General features: G+C 37.2%; 1 protein-coding gene across 1 annotated transcript; it reads left to right on the forward strand.

Annotated features, from left to right (window-relative positions):
- The first annotated feature begins 764 nt into the window (after positions 1 to 764).
- LOC149844356 (protein BLISTER-like) lies at positions 765 to 19,083 on the forward strand. The gene is made up of 13 exons (XM_089994286.1): positions 765 to 1,110; positions 1,513 to 2,155; positions 2,252 to 2,844; positions 3,530 to 3,649; positions 3,969 to 4,034; positions 5,871 to 5,981; positions 7,087 to 7,163; positions 9,916 to 9,983; positions 14,557 to 14,670; positions 14,867 to 15,063; positions 15,899 to 15,967; positions 16,704 to 16,859; positions 18,627 to 19,083. Exons 1-13 carry the CDS (start codon positions 1,033 to 1,035, stop codon positions 18,705 to 18,707), a joined length of 2,373 nt encoding a protein of 790 aa, XP_089850412.1. The 5' UTR covers positions 765 to 1,032; the 3' UTR covers positions 18,708 to 19,083.
- Positions 19,084 to 20,838: the final 1,755 nt, after the last annotated feature.

Below are 20,838 nucleotides of genomic sequence, written 5' to 3' on the forward strand. Positions count from 1 at the left end.
TATATATATATATATATATATATATGCACAACATCATTTTTACTCTTTTCAGAATATTCTTTTGTGGAAACGCCCGCTTGGTGGAATTGTTCCCACCCTCTCTATATCCACTTTTTTTTGGATAACCAGGGAAAAACACCTCACTGGCTGAGCTCATTGATGTAAGAACCCAAGTCCCCTTTGCTCCATGTCAAATGCTCCTCTCTTATCTATTGACAAGAGCATAATCTCTTTTATTTATTTTATCTCATGTTTTTTTTATTTATAACTCTAAGAAATCACAAACGATATGAAGGCCTAATCGCGCTGGCTCAACTTGCTATACCTACTGTTGTATGAAGACCTGATGGCACTGCTATACCTACTGTTGTTGAGCTGGTAGTGTAAAACTGAGGCCAGGACCCCAGGGATAAGAATGTCCCTAGGTAGAGCAATTTAAGTATTTGTATTTGTCCAATAGTGACCATGAATCACCACGGGCTTTGCTCCATTTTTTTTTTCAAGCGTGGCTTGGTCGTGAAATGCACATTTACAAGTAGAGTGAATCCGTTAAAATATCTTTTAATTATAGTACATGAAATAAAAAGAACCAGTCCGTTTTTATTTTCCCGAAATTTATACTAAAACGGAGGGAACCCCAAGTCAAAGTAACCGATTTATTAGCAAACCGCGTTAAAAGAAATGCTACCTCCATCGTAATTATGGATAAATAAATTCTTATTTTATTTTTTTTCTTCGCAGAAGGGAATCTAAACATGGTTTATGAGATCCCAGTCCTGCTTCTTCCTCATCAGGCCGTTCGCCGGAATCCAAACCCTGTAAGGCAGAAGGGAGGATTCTTCGTTGCGTATAGTTGAGATTTTCGTGTTGTGCTTTACTTTTCCGTCATCCCCTCCTTTCTTCTTTGATCTGGCGACCCAAAGGGGCTCGCGGCTCCTTAAATGGGAGGCCTTCTCCCGGCAGAGTTCGAGGCGGGAGTTGCGGATCTAGAGTGGTCTTGAAATCGTTTTCTGCTTGGATTAGGGTTTGCGGATGGCGTCGGCCCAGGTTGTCTCGTCGTCGTCTTCTTCTTCTCGCAAGCAGGGCCATCTTGAAGCTGGGAAACGGCGGGTACGTCCTCGATTCCTTCGTATCCTACATTCTCATTGTATCTTGGATCGAATCGTTTTACGCCTATTGTTTTTTCAAATCTTGGGCGGCTGCCGTTCGTTCGATTCGATATGTGATGTTTGATCTCCCTTGATTTGTTGATTCATGTCATCCTTTTTCATGCTTCCCAAATCGATGCTCGATGGCGATCGTAATTCGGACCGATTCAATTGGTGTCTCGTTTTGATTAATGCTGCCTTGAATTATCGGATATGTTTGCATTCTGTTCGTGCTTTTTCTTTTGATGTCGTTGTTTTGAAATAGACGGATAGAAAAAAAAAAGGAACTCTTGTTCGTGTTTCATGCATACGGTATTCGGTCGAATGCCTTCCCCCTGACGCCGAGTTGGTTTTGTATTCCCAGCTAGAGGAATTCCGCAAGAAAAAAGCGGAAGGCCGGGCTAAAAAGGGGTCTCCTGGTGGTCAGTTGCCGCTGGCTGATGTTGCCAACACCATACATGATCAATTGCCTCTAGAAAGCCAGCCATCTAAGCTACTTGGTGCTGACCATGCAACCCGTGAAGCCTTGAGCAACGAAAATCATGTCATTCCTTCCACAGAGAATACCAAAGGATTTCTTCCTAATGGCAAACATGATGTACTGCTGTTGCCTGAGAGCGTTCAAGCGGAAGAGCGTGAACAGACTCACGAGTCGAAAGTGCTTATTGTTTCTGAATTTTACGGGACACGTAATGGTGACAATGACATCCCAAAGGCCGAGAAGCATGAATTCAGGACTTATGATGGAAATGGAGGAGGTGTTATTGCTGGGATAGCAACAGGACGGTCTGTTGTTACCGAATCTGGAAGAACTGGCCGAGCTAAAATTGAGTTTGTGAGCAATACCCGTTTGGAAGAAAACGATGGTGGACACATTGCCGATTCATTAGAAGATAGCGGAAGATTAGGTGGAGGGTACTTGGTGAAAGCATCATCAAACATTTTTTCACATGAAACGAGGGATGCTTTCGGCAGTGCTATGGGCCATGCTGCATCAAAGTCATATGGTACGAAGCTTTACGCTTGTTATTTGTTTTGTTGAATTATCTTCAAACGAAATAGGCTTTCCTGTTTTTTTGAACTTATGATTTTATGTTATGCAGGTGATCTTTACTCAAGTGCCAGCTTGGCATCATCGTCTTTTAGAACTGAGCGACGTATGCATGATGTTGGTGAAATTTCCACTACCAACTCTACTGACACGGGGGTTACAGGACTTCGAGGCTCCATTCATGATGGTTTTAATGCGGATCATGCACTGGGGCAGAAATACGTGCTTCCTTCTACGGCTTCAAGTTTCAATTTTGAAAGTAAATTTGGCCATACACTTTCAGATACGACTATATATGAATCTATTAACCTCAGATCTCGTCCATCTTTTCTTGACTCTATTCTTGTGCAAAACGCACCTTCAATTTCCCACACTTCACCTTTTGAGTCGGAAAAAAGAGAGTCTTTAGGGCCTTTCAAAAGCTCAAATAATGATGCTGCGGTAATCCAGTCTTCACCATACCCTGCAACAGTGGAATCTTTTATGAGCCTAGGAGACCCACATCCTCAAAATTCAAGGGATCTTCATGTAAGGAATTTCTCATATGCTGTAAGTGATGGCAAAGAATCACCGAGGCATGGAAGCATGGAAAGAAAGCTTGAACCTTCATCTGGGATGAACGAGGACTTTACAGCTTTGGAGCAGGTACATATCTTCTTAATTACTTTCTGAATATACCGGGACAATCTATTTTCCACTCCTGATATCCGTCCCACTTCAACCGGCACTTCCTGTTCTTTTTGTGAATTTCATTGAAATTATTTCTTCTGTTTTTCTCTAACATTAGCTTTTGCCAGAGTATGATGTTAAGCATATGCAGCTTTGATTTGAAGGCTGCAATATTTCTTTTCTCCTTTTTTTTCAGTTGAAAATCCAACCTGGGAAAATGATAGCAGATTAGATCATTGTTGTTATCACATAGTTTAGCAACACTTGAACTGTAACCCAGCCTATCCTAGCATACTGGGGTCGATATAGTTTAAATTCTTGTAGTAATTCAGGAGTAAAAGTTTATTTGAGCTTTCAGTTTTCTTGACTATTGAATTCCATGAGTTGGTAGCCTTGTTAATAGGTTAAAGTTGATGTGTGAGCCAGAAATTATCTATGGTTTCACCTATAAAGTCAAGTTATTTTTCTAATCAATCTTCAACCTTCCCCCCAAGATTTATTCTTTCCTGAAACGCCGGAGTCATTTTTTTTGCTTCGTTTTATTTAATATATCACATCTCCTTTTGATTTTTATGATTGTACTGCATGTTGTAGCAAGTCAAATTTTTTAATTCCTTTTGATCCTGCTTTTACTTACATGTCTTCTTTCTCCTTGTTGCAGCATATTGAGGATTTGACCCAAGAAAAATTCTCTTTGCAGAGAGCTTTGGATGCATCCAGAACCTTAGCAGAATCTTTAGCTGCAGAGAATTCGTCCCTCACAGAGAGCTTCAATCGGCAGGTGTTTTTTTAGTTATTATATGCATGGGTTAAGTGCACTATTCATATTGGCAAAGCAAGTAATCGACATTTTTACATGTAAAAGCTTGTTGTTATAATGATTCTCATGCACATTCTAGATTTTTGTATCCCTTATATTAAATCCTTGAAATATCAAGCCTGCTGTTATTCTTGTTTATTCTTGAATATCTCTTTGGTAGTGCTTGGATGCCTAGGATTCAATGTCCTAAAACGATATCGAGATTATAACTTTTCAATTTCTATTCTTTGTCTTCTGTATAATTTTGTTATGTATGCTTATACACTTCGTTATTTTTCAGGGTAAAGTTGTCAATCAATTAAAATCTGATTTGGATAAGTTGCAAGAAGAAATTGGGGTTCAGCTGGTTAGTATCTTTTTTCAATTGATAATAGTATTTCAATATATTTGGAACTGTCTGAATTTTCAAAAATGAGATTCGCTTCTTTTGTTTGTTGGGTTTGATGGAATCCTTGTAGTTGATGTATGTGGTTGTTTATAACTTTATGTACTGAGGGTGTTTTGGAATCTCATTATGCAAGTTGTTTTGACTCGATCTAACCCCATAGATGTGTTCAGCATGGTCGATTTAGAGGGGATCGACTCTTGGATTATGTTTTTTGATGAAAAAATATGTTTTTTGAGTCGAGAGAAATCAATGTATTCATAGCTGTGGATTTATGGATTGCTGGAAAAGCCTGTATAGGGTCCAATTCTGACAATCCAAGAGCAGGGTTTGCTAAGTGGACTGTATTTTACAATCGATTGTAGCAAATTATCTCTCCTAGATTTATAAAGGAAAATAAAAGGATCATTGAAGCTATCTTTAAATGAGCATATATTACCTTATCTTCTCCTGAAAACTCTATAATATTTGAAAACCTTGATTTATAATTTTTTTCCTCTTGGTTTTATAGTGTGATTTATGAGACCTGACCTTGCTGTAATAACATCATACTTTATGTTCTTGTGTTATTCAAGATTGATTTCATTAAGGTCTCACATTTTGAACCTTTTTTATTAGTTTATGTTACATAGTTTATTTAAAATGTATCTTCTGTTGTAGTAATTCTGGATTTATGGATATGGAGCATCTGACACAAATTTCTGCATTTGTTATTGGTGGAACTTGTTTTAGCTGTTCCTCTTAGGTCATATTTTTGGGAAAACAGGGGTGGAATAAGGCCCTGGGGGAAAAGAAAGATGTATCATGTCTCAAACGCTGCCATATTGCACATTCCTCCATGACACCTACGAATGACACAAAAATAGGCGCTCAATTTACTCTTTTGTGTAAAATAACATCATGTGGTGATAAAAATGAAGGGATGTTTAAAAAAAAACTTTGAAAGAGACCCATTTGGTAGGTTGGTTTGAATTTTAAAAAACATGTTTGTTCAACATTCTTGGACACTGTTTGGCCTAAGCCTTTTTACATCTCAGTTGCAATTGGGTGTGTTGCGTGTCGATATATATACTGTTGAACTAGTAACTATGATTACTATATGATAATTTGTTCTTAGTCTAGATTTTTTCAGTGCTTTTCTGTTGGACATAGTGTGGCACGACATGGACTCACGTGCTCTTTATATTTTCTCAGCATTTTTTTACAGAAATATAAAGATACATGTTTTTAGGAGTTCCGAGGATTTCTTTAGTTATCTTTGGATGTTCTTGTGGTCCCTGGGTTTCAGTGGAAGGTATGGACGAACCACGAAGGCGATGTTTTTGATAGTGTGACAACAAACTGCGTGCAACATATTTTTGTTTTCATATTTCTGGTGCCATATTTCAACAATTTTTGTTCTATTACCATTATATCATACAGTTCAACATCTTTTGTTATATTATCATTATATCATAAATTTCTTCAACTGCTTGTGATGACACTTAGGCTGGATTTTTTTTTCATTGTTTTGGTATACTTTTCTATTTTAAGCTTATAGGAGTCACATCATGACTGAGTCTTCTTCCTATTTCTTTACTGATTGCTTTTGTTTGTAACAAACTTAGTGTCTGTAGAGTTGTGTTGTGTGAACTGTCAGTTCTTAATGCAAAAAGGATCCATAAATATTCTTGTTCTCCCTGGCTTTTTCTTGTTTGTGGATGTGCAAAAATTTCTTGCTGGCCACTTTTCAAATTCTGCCTTATCTTCATGCAAGTGATTCTTTCACTGATTGTTGTCATCTTTTACGAACTACAGTCAGCTCTTGAAGCAATGAGAATGGAGTATACCAATGCGCAACTTGAGTGCAATGCAGCTGATGAACGAGCAAAACTTTTAGCATCTGAGGTCATTGGCTTAGAAGAAAAAGTAAGTGTTTCTTTAAATTATTGCTAGATCGTTAAAGATTTTGATGTGAGGCTGACAAGGAGCTATTTTGCTTGGATCCTCACGAGGCAATACCTGAGAGGGAAGATTAGAAAAGTTGAGACATATCACAGGGTGCAAAGTGTTGAACTTAGGCTGCTCAGACTTGGCTTTTATGCATTACAGTGCAAGCTTGAGCTTGACATGCTTGAAGGAGGTGGACTTTTCGAACTTGAGAATGCATGTTTGAGTTTTTCTTGCTTTGCCACGAGCCAGGCTTGGGCTCAATTCTGAGCCTAACCTTTCCCCTTCGGTAGTATGCAGTAGGTGGGTGAAGAATAAGGTTTTGAACCTCAACCCTCAGGATATATAAAACATGAACCTGATCCATAGGGGCAAGGCGACTCCCATTTATTAATTAACCATTGTTACTGGAAGCACCACTAGTCAATGGGAAGAAGGCTTTGAAGCATGAATTGTAGTGAGAGGCATGCTTCCCTTTAAGTGATGGTGTGATTCTTCTCAGTCCTTGGCACTGCGTTGCTTGTTACTTGCTTCATTTCACTTCATGAATACTTTCTAAATTCTCTGTTTCCAACTTTCCACATCCTGACGTTTCTTCGAGGGCATTTTATTGCATGGTTAAATAGTCTATTTATCCACACATTCAAAATCTGGGATAAATAGTCTTGCAAAGTACAAAAAAACATGGACCAAAGATTGCGTTGTTTGCATGTAATGTGAGCAGGATGCCAAAATTGGGATAAATAGTCCTAGGCAACTATTTATCCCTGCAATCAAACACACCTTTGAATACTCAGATCACCTGCACACACATATACATACACACGTGGGCCTGGGTTCGTTTGGTTTTCACTCTTTTACATATCAAGCTACAAGGATGCCTCAGCTTTCCCCGCAGCTTATTTGAGCTCAAACGAGCTTTTCAGGTGGTTTGACTTGTGCATTCTAATTGTAATGGTTTTTCTGATTTATTAGCTCGCTCATACATGTGCTGCAAAAAAAACATTATATGGTGAATTTACTTAATTGTTGATTTTGGCATTCCTGTCGTTTTTAATATAATTCTTGTAAATTTCTTGAATAGGCACTCAGATTGCGATCAAATGAACTAAAGCTGGAAAAACAACTAGAGAGCTCAACTGCTGAAATATCTTCATATAAGTACTCTCAGACTTCCATCTTTTCCTAGCATATCTTGTTTGTTCTTTCATTTTTTCTATTCTTTCAGTGATGATGATCTTGGAAATGAATGAATGCTTAAGTGGTGAAAGATTCAGTGATGGCATTGTTATGCTTGTTAACTGTGAGCCAAAATTTTTCCTGGCAAAGATATGGTCAACGAAGTTGCATAACACCAGTGGCCTAGTTAAGTTGATTTAATTGTATACATTGCTCAACTTCTTCTAATACCTATATCCAGGTAAAATAGTTGTGCAGCATGTGCATTTATGGTGTATTCATGAAGAAGAGATGATGATGATGATGCAGTTCATAACAGCAAGCCATGTTGAAATGAAACTTTTAGGAATATTTTACACTCAACCCACTAAATCTTGTAGTTACCGCCATAATAACCTTGGACGAGACTTTGATGTTATAGAGTAGCACTGTCAACCATTTACTATCACCTGGTGCAATGTGGTTCTGCAAAAAACATATGTAGCAAAGTGTGGAATACTAGCTGTGATCACTAATCCCAATTTACCACACAGCCAGCAGCAGATGGACATTCAATAATATACCTCAATAGCTTACTCAAGTAATCACATATTTTCCAAGGTGTCGATTAGGCAGCTTATACAGGCTGAATATTACTAAATGAACCATTTATCCCTTCCATTGCAAAGTTTTTTTTAAAGCAGTTATTTTCTCCCAGAAGTCCATTCAGTGATTAATGTGGTGTATTATTACCAAATGACAATTCAAAAGTCAGTAAGGGTAGGCATTCGGCCGACTGAACCAACCTTGGCCTGTTTATCTTCAGCCCACTAGTTTTTGAGGGCAACCCGGTCTGTTGGCAGCCTGTGACCCAGAGCATAGTTGGCAAACCCGGCTAGTCAACTCAGGAATCACCAGAGTCAACCCGAATCAGACCCCAACTGGATCACGATTCAGGACTGCCAATCCAACCCATTAAATAAAATTTTTTATCATGTATTTTATTATTTTAATGCATAATTCTTATATAAAGTCACTTGTTATTAAGAATCTAATATTGTTCAATGAAAAAAGTTAATAATCATGTATAATTAAATGTTTTGCAACTTATCTATTGACATATTAGCTTGAAGTTTAGTTATTTCTGTCTTATTCATGTGCTTACACTATAAAATATAGAGTCCTGACTCGTCCGAGTCACCGAGTCAACCTGCTGACTCGGTGACCCAGTAGGGGTCCGATTCAAGCCCGAGTCACGAGTTTCCCAACTATGACCCAGAGTCCCAATGGGTTGGGTTATGTCTTAATGGGCCCAAGCAGAACATTTATATGCAAAAACCAATACGCTACACAGATTAGTTTCTCTTAAGGCCAATCAGTATCAGAATTACATAACTCCTATAGTGAATCCCACTTGTTGGAAGCAGATATATGTTTGATATAGTTGTATTTTGGCTAACAGATGTCTAAAATTTCAAGTGCTGTGCATGAATACTTGTTTGAATATGAGCAATTTCCTTTTTTTCATGCTCCAGATCTGACCCATTTGTAATCCAAGTCCAGGATTGAAGGTATACATCCAGTGAAAATGTGTTCTTGTTCCTGTGTCCGGTCCTGTGTCCGGTACTCTGGGTACTATCCATTGCCACATACATCAATGATCCCGATCAAGTGTATCATAATGTACTTTGAGGAGCTATGAAATAGCACCTGAGCTAAAAACAATTGGATCAATGGCAATATAACTTGCTTGTGGCAGGGTTTCCTTGTATTCTTGGGTGTAAGCTTGACCGCCTTATTCTTAAAACCAATTCTTCTTGATCAGTCTAGCTTATTCACATGTGCACCTCTCGATAGTGCTGAAAATGTTGAATCATCAGCTACCATTTGGTAAAAAAATATATCTGAAATTTGCATCAGGGGCAATGTCAGTTATGTTATAGCTTGCTATATGACTTTTTTTGCTGTTTTGTGCCTTCTATGATTAGATTGTTGTGAAATCATGTTTTGAAAAGTCTAAGATACATAAAGTCCATGGTGGTTTGTGTTTTACAAATTAGTTCTGAAAATGCAAGGGTGAAGCACATTTCAGTGATGCCTAGTTCAGAGAATGATGTTTCTGCAAAGTGTAGATTTGATTCCAGGGGTTAGGAAGATGTGTGGAGTAGTAGGGTTTACGGATTTAATAAAATTCCATGTGCAACCTTTATTTGTGGTCAAGACTGTGAAGAGACAGAGAATTGTCAGAATTCTCTAAGAAACCTCTTTTTCTTACAATATTGAAAACGGAGGAAGCCCTCCGACTTCCTTGTTGATCAGGCGCATTTGCTGTGTCTAATTCTTTCCCTTTACCCACATCCAAGTATGGCCCAAAAGGAGCCTAAAGGATGGTGGAATTCGTTCATGCCCTTCCTCTACATAAGCAAGCATTGTCATCAGGAATTTCTTGGTAAAGGAAAATTAGAGTTGGACAAGACAGGCTTAGGCTGGGCAAAAACTTCAACCATTATTTTCCTGCCATTTCATGTGTTTTTGGAAACATCATGGTGAACTTTTTTAGATTAATAAGTTCCTTTTTGTGGTTTGAGTTCTAATTAGTGAGATATAGATGTCCTTTTTCGTAGTTGTCTTCTTTTAACTAGGCCCATTTAATTGGTTATCAACTCTAACTCTCTAAGCTTTTGACTACAACACTTAATTTTTTGGAAAAGGGCAAACTGAAGCAATGTTATTTTTCATTTTCTTTTATATGCAGAAAGAAAATTTCTAATTTAGAGAAGGAACACAGAAATATGCAATCTACAATTGATGCTTTGCAGGAAGGTACGAATGTCTGTATGAATACAGTTGATTTAGATGTATTTCCTCTAATGTAATATGTGGTTCTTTAATCTGTGAAAGTTTGTTATTTTAATCTCTCTTTTGTGATTATTAGAAATGGAATGAACAAAACAAGTGTTATTAATTGCCTTTTATTCTAAGAGTTGAAGAAAAAGGTGACTGACAAAGTGCCTTTCGTCGAGCATAATATTTGATTAAAGTTTAGGTTGGCTTTTGGAAACTGAAAAATGTACTGTGCATTTATCTCATTTGCATTTTGATTTTTCTTTATGGTTTCTTTCTTTTTCTAGTAGAACTATGTGTCAATTTTCATTTTAATTGTGTCAAAACTAATCTAAGGATAAGTTATCAAGGTTTTATGGGGTTTCTGTCATCAACGGATTTTTCATTACAACAACAACTACGCCTTCATCCCAAAACAATTGGGGTCGGCGATATGAACCAAAAAAGAAAATCATTCTGGGTCTTCCACATGAATCCTTCTCCTCCAATCAATTTTATCCAATGCCATGTCCTCGGTGAGGTTCAAAGCATTCATATCCTTTCCTATCATCTCCATCTAAGTCTTCCTAGGCCTACCCCGACCTCTTTTAACTAATATATTTTTCCATTTCTCCATCCTTCTAACTGGAGCATCATTAGGCCTTCGCCGAATATGTCCAAACCACCGTAAACGATTCTCTCTCATCTTATTTTCAATAGGTGCAACGCCTACCTTCTTATGTATCTCCTTGTTCTGAATCTTATCTTTTATTGTATTTCCACACATCCATCTAAGCATACGCATCTCAGCTACACTCATTTTTTGAATATGATGTCTCTTGGCAGCCCAACATTCTGTACCATATAGTAAAGCGGGCCTAATAGTCGTCCTATAAAACTTTCCATTCAACCGCAATGGCATTCTACGATCGCACAACACTCTAGTTGCACTTTTCCATTTCATCCACCCAACCTTTATCCTATGATTTACATATCCATCAATTTCTCCATACTTTTGAATGATAGATCCCAAATATTTGAAACAGTCATCCACCGGTATTTCTTGCTCACCAAGCTTCACTACACTCCCATTACTAATTCGTTGCTTACTAAATCGACATTCCATATATTTTGTCTTACTCTTACTCAACTTAAAACCTCTTGCTTCTAATGTTTGTCTCCATAATTCTAACTTAGCATTAACCCCAGCTCTAGACTCATCAATTAAAACAATATCATCAGCAAACAACATACACCACGACATATTTTCTTGAATTGATCTCGTAAGCTCATCCATCACTATAGCAAATAGGAAAGGGCTTAAAGCAGATCCTTGATGTAACCCAACCGTTATAGGAAAATTGGTTGTCACCCCTCCACAAGTACGGACATTGGTTACTGCTCCTTCATACCTTATTCTTATATAGAGGCCTTTTCCAAATTATACTAATGTACTTGAGAGAAACACCTTTCTTCGTCATTGTCCACCAGAGAACGTCCCTAGGTACTCTATCGTATGCCTTCTCCAAATCAATAAAAACCATATGCAAATCTTTGTTCCTCTCTCTATATCTCTCAATAAGTTGTCTAAGAAGATGTATAGCTTCCATAGTTGATCTTTCAGGCATAAAACCAAATTGATTCTCCGATATCATGACAACCTTCCTCAACCTAGACTCAATCATCCTCTCCCAAAGTTTCATAGTATGACTCGTGAGTTTTATACCAAGACAGTTTGTGCAATCTTGTATATCACCCTTATTCTTATATAGAGGCACCAAAGTACTCTTCCTCCACTCATTAGGTATCTTATTTATCCACCAAATCTTGTTAAAAGGATTTGTCAATCATTCTAAACCTTTCTCTCCCAAGCCTCGATAGGTATACCATCTGGGCCAACTGCCCTTCTTGATTTCATTTTCTTCAAAGCCTCTGCAATTTCTTTCTTTTGAATCTTGCGCATGAAGTCATGATTCATCTCATGAAAAGGAATGGAGAAGTCTCCAAGACCCTGTGCATGACTTCGATTAAATAGCTTATCAAAATAATCTTTTCATCTCTCCTTAATCTCTTCATCTTTGACTGAAACCCTTTGCGTTTCATCTTTGATACATCTAACCATACCCAGATCCCTCGATTTCCTATCTCTCATCTTTGCAAGCCTACAAATATCCTTCTCGCCCTCTTTGGTATTCAACTTGTCATAAACCTCCTTATATACCTTATCCCTCGCGTTTCGAACTATTTTTTTAGCTTCCTTCTTTGCTATCATATACTTCTCCAAATTATCATTATCACGACTCTTACTTAGATATCTCTAACACTCTCTTTTAACCTTAATAGCTAATTTGACATCCTCGTTCCACCATGATGTATCCTTACCTAGCGGTGCACCGCCTTTAGACTCACCCAATACCTCCTTAGCCACCTTTCTTATGCCACCCGCTATCTTATTCTACATTGATTCTGAATCCTCCTCGAGACACCAATCAACTTCCTTAACTACCTGCTCTATAAACATTTCTTGTTTAGCTCCTTTTAGTGCCCACCACTTAATTCTAGGATCTATCTTATGTCTGTCCCTTTTGCGGCATTATCTAATTCTAAGATCTAAAATTAAGACTCTATGTTGTGTAGTTACACTTTCTCCCGATATAACCTTACAATCGATGCAACAACCCCTATCTCTCTTTCTAAGTAGAAAAAAATCTATCTGACTCATATTAACCCCACTTTTAAATGTTACTAGGTGAGACTCCCTCTTCCTAAACCAAGTGTTTGCTAAGATCATATTATAGGACAAACCAAAATCTAAAATCCTTTCTCTACTTTTGTTTCTTTCTCCTATACCATAGCCTCCATGGATACTCTCAAATCCATCCCTACTAATGCCTACATGTTCATTAAGGTCACCGCCGATGAAAAGCTTTTCTCTATAAGATATCTCTTGTACTACTCCATCTAAATCTTCCCAAAATTGACGCTTAATGGAATCATTTAAACCTACTTGAGGTGCATAAACACTAATAATGTTAATAATATTTGTACCTAATGCTAATTGAATAAGTAAAATCCTATCACCCTTCCTACAGACCTCAACTACATTATCTATAAACTCACGACTCATAACAATCCCTACTCCATTCCTATTCCTATTTATCCTGTATACCAAATCTTATATCCCCAAGGTTCTATCACTTTTGCTTTCTCACCTACCCATTTGGTCTCTTGTAGACATAAAATATCAATCTTTCTCCTACACATAACATCTACTAACTCTATCAACTTACCAGTTAAAGACCCTATGTTCCAAGTGGCTAACCTAATTTTATGGTCTTGGACTAACTTCTTTACCCCCACCCGTCCAACAAAGTGAGGGAACCCTTGCGTATTTGACACCACACCCGGGCGCCGGTGTGACGCGTCGCTTCTAGACGACGACCTAGCAACCCTTGCCCATTTATCACTGCCTCCGGGCCTATAGAGTACAGCGCGTCGCTCAGTAGGGAACGGCCCAACTAAATTCTCATATTGGTTCATATTCATAGGGTATGACTAAGTTTTTATGTTGGCTGTCACTGGCCTACCGCAACCCTTCTCCTTTATCCGGGCTTGGGACCGGCAGTGTATAACTAAACAGTTATCAACGTATTTTTCATTAAAACGAAAAAATCTACAAGTACTACTTTTCCAATTATTGTAAAATATTTTATATGTTAGAAGTTCCTGATACGGCTCCCTGAAGCATTAGCAATAGACCTTATTTGGCAGTTTCCAGGAAAACAGAGGCTCATATTTGGAATTTCAGAAATGTGAGGTCCATTTTTGTAATTATAGGCAAAAGGTTGGCCCCTAAATGGAATTTTCCCTTTCCTTTTTCCTGTATGGGTAGAAGAGATCCAGTCATATTCAATATCATCGGTTTTTAGTGATACTTGATATGAATCACAAGTGTCATCCTTGGTGGTTACTACTGACAGAAATGATACTACATGATATGTTTTTCCATTTAATCCCTGTCAGGCTGGGAACATGAGAGAGAGAGGTAATGGGCAAGCAAGTGAAGCTTATAATCTGTAGGTGATACTAAGACATCTCTTGTCATTTTGTTTAGGAGAATGTGAAAACATAAATGCAGCATTCAGAAACATTAATATGGTTCACAATAATTGAAATAGTTACATTTTTGAAATGTAAGTTTACTTTGTATTTTGAGGTAGTTAAAATTAAAAAAGAAATGCAACAATTAATTCATATTTTATAATGTCTATTAGCACATTTAAATAAAAATTATGAGATATGCATAATACATGTTATTCAATAAAATATAATAAGTTTATGTAACAATTGGTTCAGAAATCACAATTTTTTAGTTCAAAAATTTGTGGGTTCTGAATATGCGGAATCGTGATTCTTGGTAGCCACAACTTTGATTCATGATCACTTCCTATTCATCTGCAAAAGAGGCTGATTTCTTTCATATCAGACTTGCTAATGTATATGGGTGCTTGTTGTAATGTTGGTTTGAACTTAATCTTCTCTATTTGTCCCATTGTTCGCCAATGCCTTGCAGAGAAAAAACTACTGCAGTCCAAGTTGTGGAAGGCTTCTTCTAATGGAAAATCTGTTGATGCCTGTAAGAGGAGCTATGATGCAAAAGATGTATCAACGTCTACTGATGAATTAAGTACGTATGCCTGTGTACCAGCATACACTTTTCTTTTTCTTTGTTGAGGAGTGTTTTAGACCTATTTTAATTATAAGGTGTTCTGTTATAGATTCTTCATTTTGCATTAGCTTCTTTGTAGAAAGATCACAACCTATTTATTGGCCAACTACTTTGTTCTCATGTGCTGAAATTCTGAACAATGAAATTGGTGTAGCTAGTGCTGCTGGCATGGTTTCCAGTACTGTTGGTCATGACATGCAGGATGGTGAATCCTTTTCTCTTAGACACAGTATTATGTCTGCCGTCCCTTCCGCAGTGCCTGAAATTGGTTTTCCTCTCTCATCTGCGTCTGCTTCCCTTCCTTCGGATCAATTAAGAATGGTTGGGAACATTAATTCTCTGATTGTAGAGGTATCATCTCATGTCTTTTATTGTTCGGAATACTCATACTTGACAAAACGTTTTTGCTTTGAAAGGTTGACTAGACACTATCCCAAGCTATGTCACATGGGCGCAGGCGTGGGTGTGGGTGCGGTGCAATTTTAAAAATTTTGGACACGGGGACTCGGCTATATATATATATATATATATATATATATATATATATATATATATATATATATATATATATATATATATATATATATATATATATATATATATATATATATATATATATATATATATATATATATATATCCTGTGTGCATATATGTGGATATTGTCCTCTAAAGTTTGGCACCAACATGAGTGCTTTTATAAAACTTTGCAAATTATACTTTTGCCCTTGCAGAAAGGGGGGTCCGGGGGCTCCCCCCGGCGCGGGTCCAGGGGGGGCGTAGGGGGGCAGCACACCCCCCCCCCCCCCGGATTTTTTTTTCTGGGGCTTATGTTTGAGACTCATGCTATATATATATATATATTTTTTTTTAAATATATATATATATAAAGATCTTTTTTTTGTTTTTTACCTTAAAATGGACATTTTGGACTCAGTCAACGTTGACCGAGTCCAAAACAAGGACGGACTCGGCCTCGACTCGTTGACCGAGTCCGGGCCGTGTCCGAAGCCGCACCCGTGTCGGGGCGTGTCGACTCGGGTGCGGTGCCTCCCTAGCCGAGTCCGTGTGACATAGATCCCAAGCCACTTTTTGTGGTTATGTTTCTAGTTTGCAATGTAAATTTTGTATGGACTTGCTTTTGGGGCAAATGTACCATATTATTGATTTCAAAATCCTATTTGCAGTTAGCATTAGAGAAAGAGGAGCTGTTGCATGATCTGGCTGGTGAATCCTCACATGCTTCCCATTTAAAAGTAAGTCAATGCATGAAATCTGTTATGTGAATTGTGCTCCAATCATGCTCACTCCATCCATGTTCATTGATGTTTTGGTCATTCATTCAACTGATACTTTTGAGAATGACGGCATATGCCAAGTCTAGGCATGTTTTCAGTTAAATTTTAATTTTCCCTTGGTGTACATTATTGTCATATATTGAGAGATATACCCTTTGTCTTTTCTCATAAGGAGACATGAAATTGTGAATGAGTCATATGCCTTTGACGTGTTTACAATTTAAAGGGAAGGTGAATTACTGTGTATATCGGATGCTACTTTGAATGATTTCATGTGGAAATGAATGGTGGAACTGTTGATATGATGTATTTATATTTCTTTGGAAGTCAGTGAACGATCTTCCTTATTTCACAGGATGATCCCTTAGCAGGTGAGACTTTGTTTTTTCAGTATTAGGGGCTTGGGAGTACAAGAGTTTGTGAACCCCAAGTTTGACATGGCAAAATATTGAGGGTTATTCTAACTTATGACATTGGTTGATGTGGCGGGCATGGAATTTTGACTGATAGACAGATTGAATATGTATGAAGATGAACTTTTCAGATATTTTGAGGGTTATTCTAACTTGCTGTCAAATTTATTTTTTTTAAACCCTGAAAAATTCTGCTGGAGCTTGTTCTTTTCAGATATTTTGACAAATGGCATCTTTTGATGCTTATGCTTCTGCTCTGGCTCTGTTGCTTTCATATGTAGGAGTTGAACAAAGAATTGTCACAAAAGTTGGAAGCCCAGACTCAAAGACTAGAGCTTTTGATTGCTCAGAACATGGCTCATGATAATGCAACTGTGAGACCAAGAGATTCTTACAACATACAAAATGTTACAACATATGCCGATGAGGGGGACGAGGTACTTCTTTCTTGAGCATCATTATTTCAGATATAATTTTTCTTAGCTGTTTCAAAGAATAACTATAAATATCTCATATTTTCCTTTTTTCAAAGAAAATGATAGCAGTAACGTTTTTAACTTTTGTATACCTTGTTAATTTTCTTCATTTGTGGTGTGCGTAATGATTGTTGGCTACTTTGCCATTGCTAAGAGTAGAACTTAAAATTGTCGAAACCATTTTGAAGCAATTCAGACCTGTGCCACATGGACACGCACTGGATAACACGGTGTATATCTCTCAGACATGTCAATTTTACGAAAAGGACTCAGTGGCATGTTTATGTATTTAATTATTTGAGCTATATATATATATATATGGGTTAAGATTTGCTACAGTCGTTTGTATGTGCAAACAACCTAGCAAATGGAGTGGGACCCCCTTGTTTGTTTGTTTTTCTCACATTGAACAGCATAGGTGTGATCTACCGGTTTTGTTTAGTGGGAACCGGCTTTTGGATTGCTGGAGTCCGATTTGTATACAGGTTTTTCTGGCGATCCAAAAAACAAAGCAGGCATCAATTTTTCCTGACTTATAAAAACATGTTTTTTAGTAAAAAAAAACATGATACAAGAGTCGATTCCTACTAAATTGAGCATGCTGAACACATCTATGAGGTTAGATTGTGTCAAAACAACTCGCATCGTGAGATTCAAACTAGATGGTATTGTACCAAATATAAACCTTATATATTTATATATGAGAACTGAACATATTAGGCCCTCTTTTCTCATTCTGCCACATTAGGCCCCATAGTTTGAAGTGTTTTATGATAGATCTGAACTGTTAGATGTGTTTAGCATGCTCGATTTAGTGGGAATAAACTCTTGGATCATGTTTTTTCAACAAAAAATGTATTTTTATGAGCCGAGAAAAATTGATGCCCTCATAGCCATTGATTTTGGATCACCAGCATGTCAGATTCAGGTGATCCAAAATCCGGTTCCCATTAAACAAAACCTATAGATCACATCTATGGTGTTAGGTGTGAAAAAAAAAAACTACGATTTTTGGAGGGGGGGCCTAACAGGCCAGAACGAGCGCATTACTCACATATATATGTATATACGTTGGACTATCTGTGGGTTGAAAAATCAATGGCCTACAATGTACCACAAATTCAACCCTCAAAAAATCGTATTTATACGTCAAAAAAATGACTCAAGGGTTGATTTCTACTGTTTCAACCATGTTGAACATATCCATCGGTTCAGATTTGGTCAAAACAACCTTCACCTGAGTTTCAACTAGGAAGTTTGGAACCCATGACGATAGCCAATATTTTACCAAGAAATGCAAACATAATCTTGTTAAGATTAAAAGTCATGTTCACAGAAAAAGCATGACGAAGTTAAGTCTGTGTTTACTGTGTGCGCAAGATAGGCTGGATTGAGTCCATGAACTGTCACATATCCAGTGTCAATACCAGTATCTGTTGTTTTATCTATTTTCTGTTTCTTTTCTTTTGTATTTTGGATCAAACATATCAATATGAGGAACTATTTTTCCACAAAATGATGAAAATTGCATTGGTTGAGTAGATCAGAATTGTAAAAGAGAATTTGATTAAAAAGTCGAGTAATTATCTCATCTGTTTCATTTTGTATGTGCGCTTGTATCTCAATGTTTTGAACTACTGCATCAAGATATGAAATGATAGATTTGTGTTGCTGTGTGCAATATGCTAAACCAGTAATTCCTCTTGTTCTTGTGGTTCATGAACTCAGGTGGTTGAAAGGGTTTTGGGTTGGATAATGAAACTCTTTCCCGGTGGCTCGACAAAGCGACGTACCAGCAAGCTCCTATGATAAGCTGTAGGTGATGAGCTACATTTTGAAGGAAATTGCAGATCATCCCGCTCTCTCTCTCAAACTGCCATTTGTATATTTCATGCAAGTAATATAGGTCATTCTTTTGAGAAGAAAATGCGTTGTATTTCTTCCATGAATATGGAAGTTAACAAATGTCATTCTGTTGGCAATAAGAGTCCCTTGATTTGCCCGGAAAAAGGGTCACATCTATACGATCGCAAAACTGTAGCCCTCAATTTATGGTAGCTAGGTATTTCTACGCAGTCAGACACTTCATGGGGAAAGATAGGGAAAACACTAATTTTGTCCCGAGTGTAAGTTTGCGATATGTGTATTTAATTTGTTGTAATTGAAGCTGATAATTTTGAAAGAATGGAGGTTTTCTTGATGTACTTGTGGTCATGCGTTTGTGCTCATGTATTCCTTAACGGCTTTGCATGTCCTTGTTCATAAAACACGGCATTTGAAACTCAGTAATCAGGTCCAGATGTGTGCTGCATCGAATCACAAAAAGGCTTGATGTCATTAATACACTGGATTGAATAGACATCTCTCTCTCTGTTGGGGGATGATACCATCATGATGATTGATGAGATAAAGAGAGCATATTTGAATAGACAGTCGTGCGTGGTGCGGCTAACCGCCAGTTACATATGTCGGCAATATTTTGAAAATATTGCAAAAAAAATAATATTTTGGTCATTTTAAATGGTCAAAATATTGTGACATTTTCAAAATATCATCAATTTATATTTAATTAACAAAAAATGATTGTACTATCTTTGTATGACACCTGATATACCTCACAACTTGCCAAAATCTTTTTCATATCTAACATTTTGATTCTTCATTTTTTAGGCACAAGTGAACTTGCTGATGTTTCAGTGATAGAAATCTATGTTTCATACAAAACTTGCAACATCTCAATAACAAGGAGATTCACACAAAAAAATTATGAACTTGATTATATCCGCATAAAAAATTTGTAAACCCGATTAAGTTGAATCCCAACAAAGGAGATTTGCATATCAAATGCACGCATCTTCTAAGATTTGCAAGCTTGGTTTGCAAGCCTTATGTGAACCTTCTAGAATTTAAAAGTTCTAGCTTGGTAGGTTTGTTTCATACATTTGTGGTAGTCTTGACATTTGTGCAGATGTCATGCAACCTTTTTTTAGCTAAAAACTTAAAGTCTTAACGTATGTTCATAAATGTTTGTATGGCATTCACAAATATGTGGTATGAATGCCCTTACCTTTGCATCTTTACTGATTGATTGCAGATTTGTGTCACACATTTGTGAACTTCATAACCTTTGCACGGATATCATGTTAACCTCTTTTAACTAAAAACTTGCATAAAGTCTGAACGTACAACCACAAATGTGTGTTCTGATTTTTGCGAAGTTGTGTTGTGAACCTCATTATCTTCACATATTTACTGATTGATTGTAAGTTCGTGTCACATTTGCGAACATAACGACCTTCACATTGATACCATGTGAACATTCTTTAACTAAAAACTCCCATAAAGTCTGGACACACGTCTGCAAATGTGTGTCTTGATTTTCACAAATATGTATTGCAAACCTCCTTACCTTTGCATGTTTACTGATTATTGCAGGTTAATGTCACACATTTGTGAATGTCATGGCCTTGGTGTGGATACCATGTGAACTTCCTTTAACTAAAACTTGCATAAAGTCTGAATGTATGTTCACAAAAGTCAAACATTCGCAAAAGACTTACATTCATAAGCGTTATATGCTGGATTCCAATTAATGCAAAACAAATATAATTAAGATGTGAATGTCATTAAAGTGTGGTGACTTTCTACGGGCAAGGAGTAAGCTCGTAGAGTTTTACGTTTTCAACACAACGACCATAAGTATGGCATGTGAATGTAATCTTGATGTTCACAAGAAGACTCACCAACATCCACCATACATGCGAAACTTCTGACATCAACTGTGGACATTCCACATATTTGCATATTTAACACGAGATTCACAAATATTCTCATAATGTTTTTGCGAATCTCCTTATCCTCGTGTGTAAGGTGTGTGAACATCCGTACGAGCATTAAATGTGATGTTTCATATGTATCAAAGCTTTGTTTCGCATATGAG

Source organism: Nuphar pumila, chromosome 2, assembly GCF_984573655.1.
Source record: "Nuphar pumila chromosome 2, dmNupPumi1.hap1.1, whole genome shotgun sequence".
NCBI classification, from domain to species: Eukaryota; Viridiplantae; Streptophyta; class Magnoliopsida; order Nymphaeales; family Nymphaeaceae; genus Nuphar; species Nuphar pumila.

Bases quoted from the DNA above. Each gene is read 5' to 3' on its own strand.
- LOC149844356 (XM_089994286.1), top strand. From the start codon at position 1,033: ATGGCGTCGGCCCAGGTTGTCTCGTCGTCGTCTTCTTCTTCTCGCAAG. The intron at 1,111-1,512 runs GTACGTCCTCGA...TTGTATTCCCAG, and splicing joins TTGAAGCTGGGAAACGGCGG to CTAGAGGAATTCCGCAAGAA. The intron at 3,650-3,968 runs GTGTTTTTTTAG...GTTATTTTTCAG, and splicing joins CAGAGAGCTTCAATCGGCAG to GGTAAAGTTGTCAATCAATT.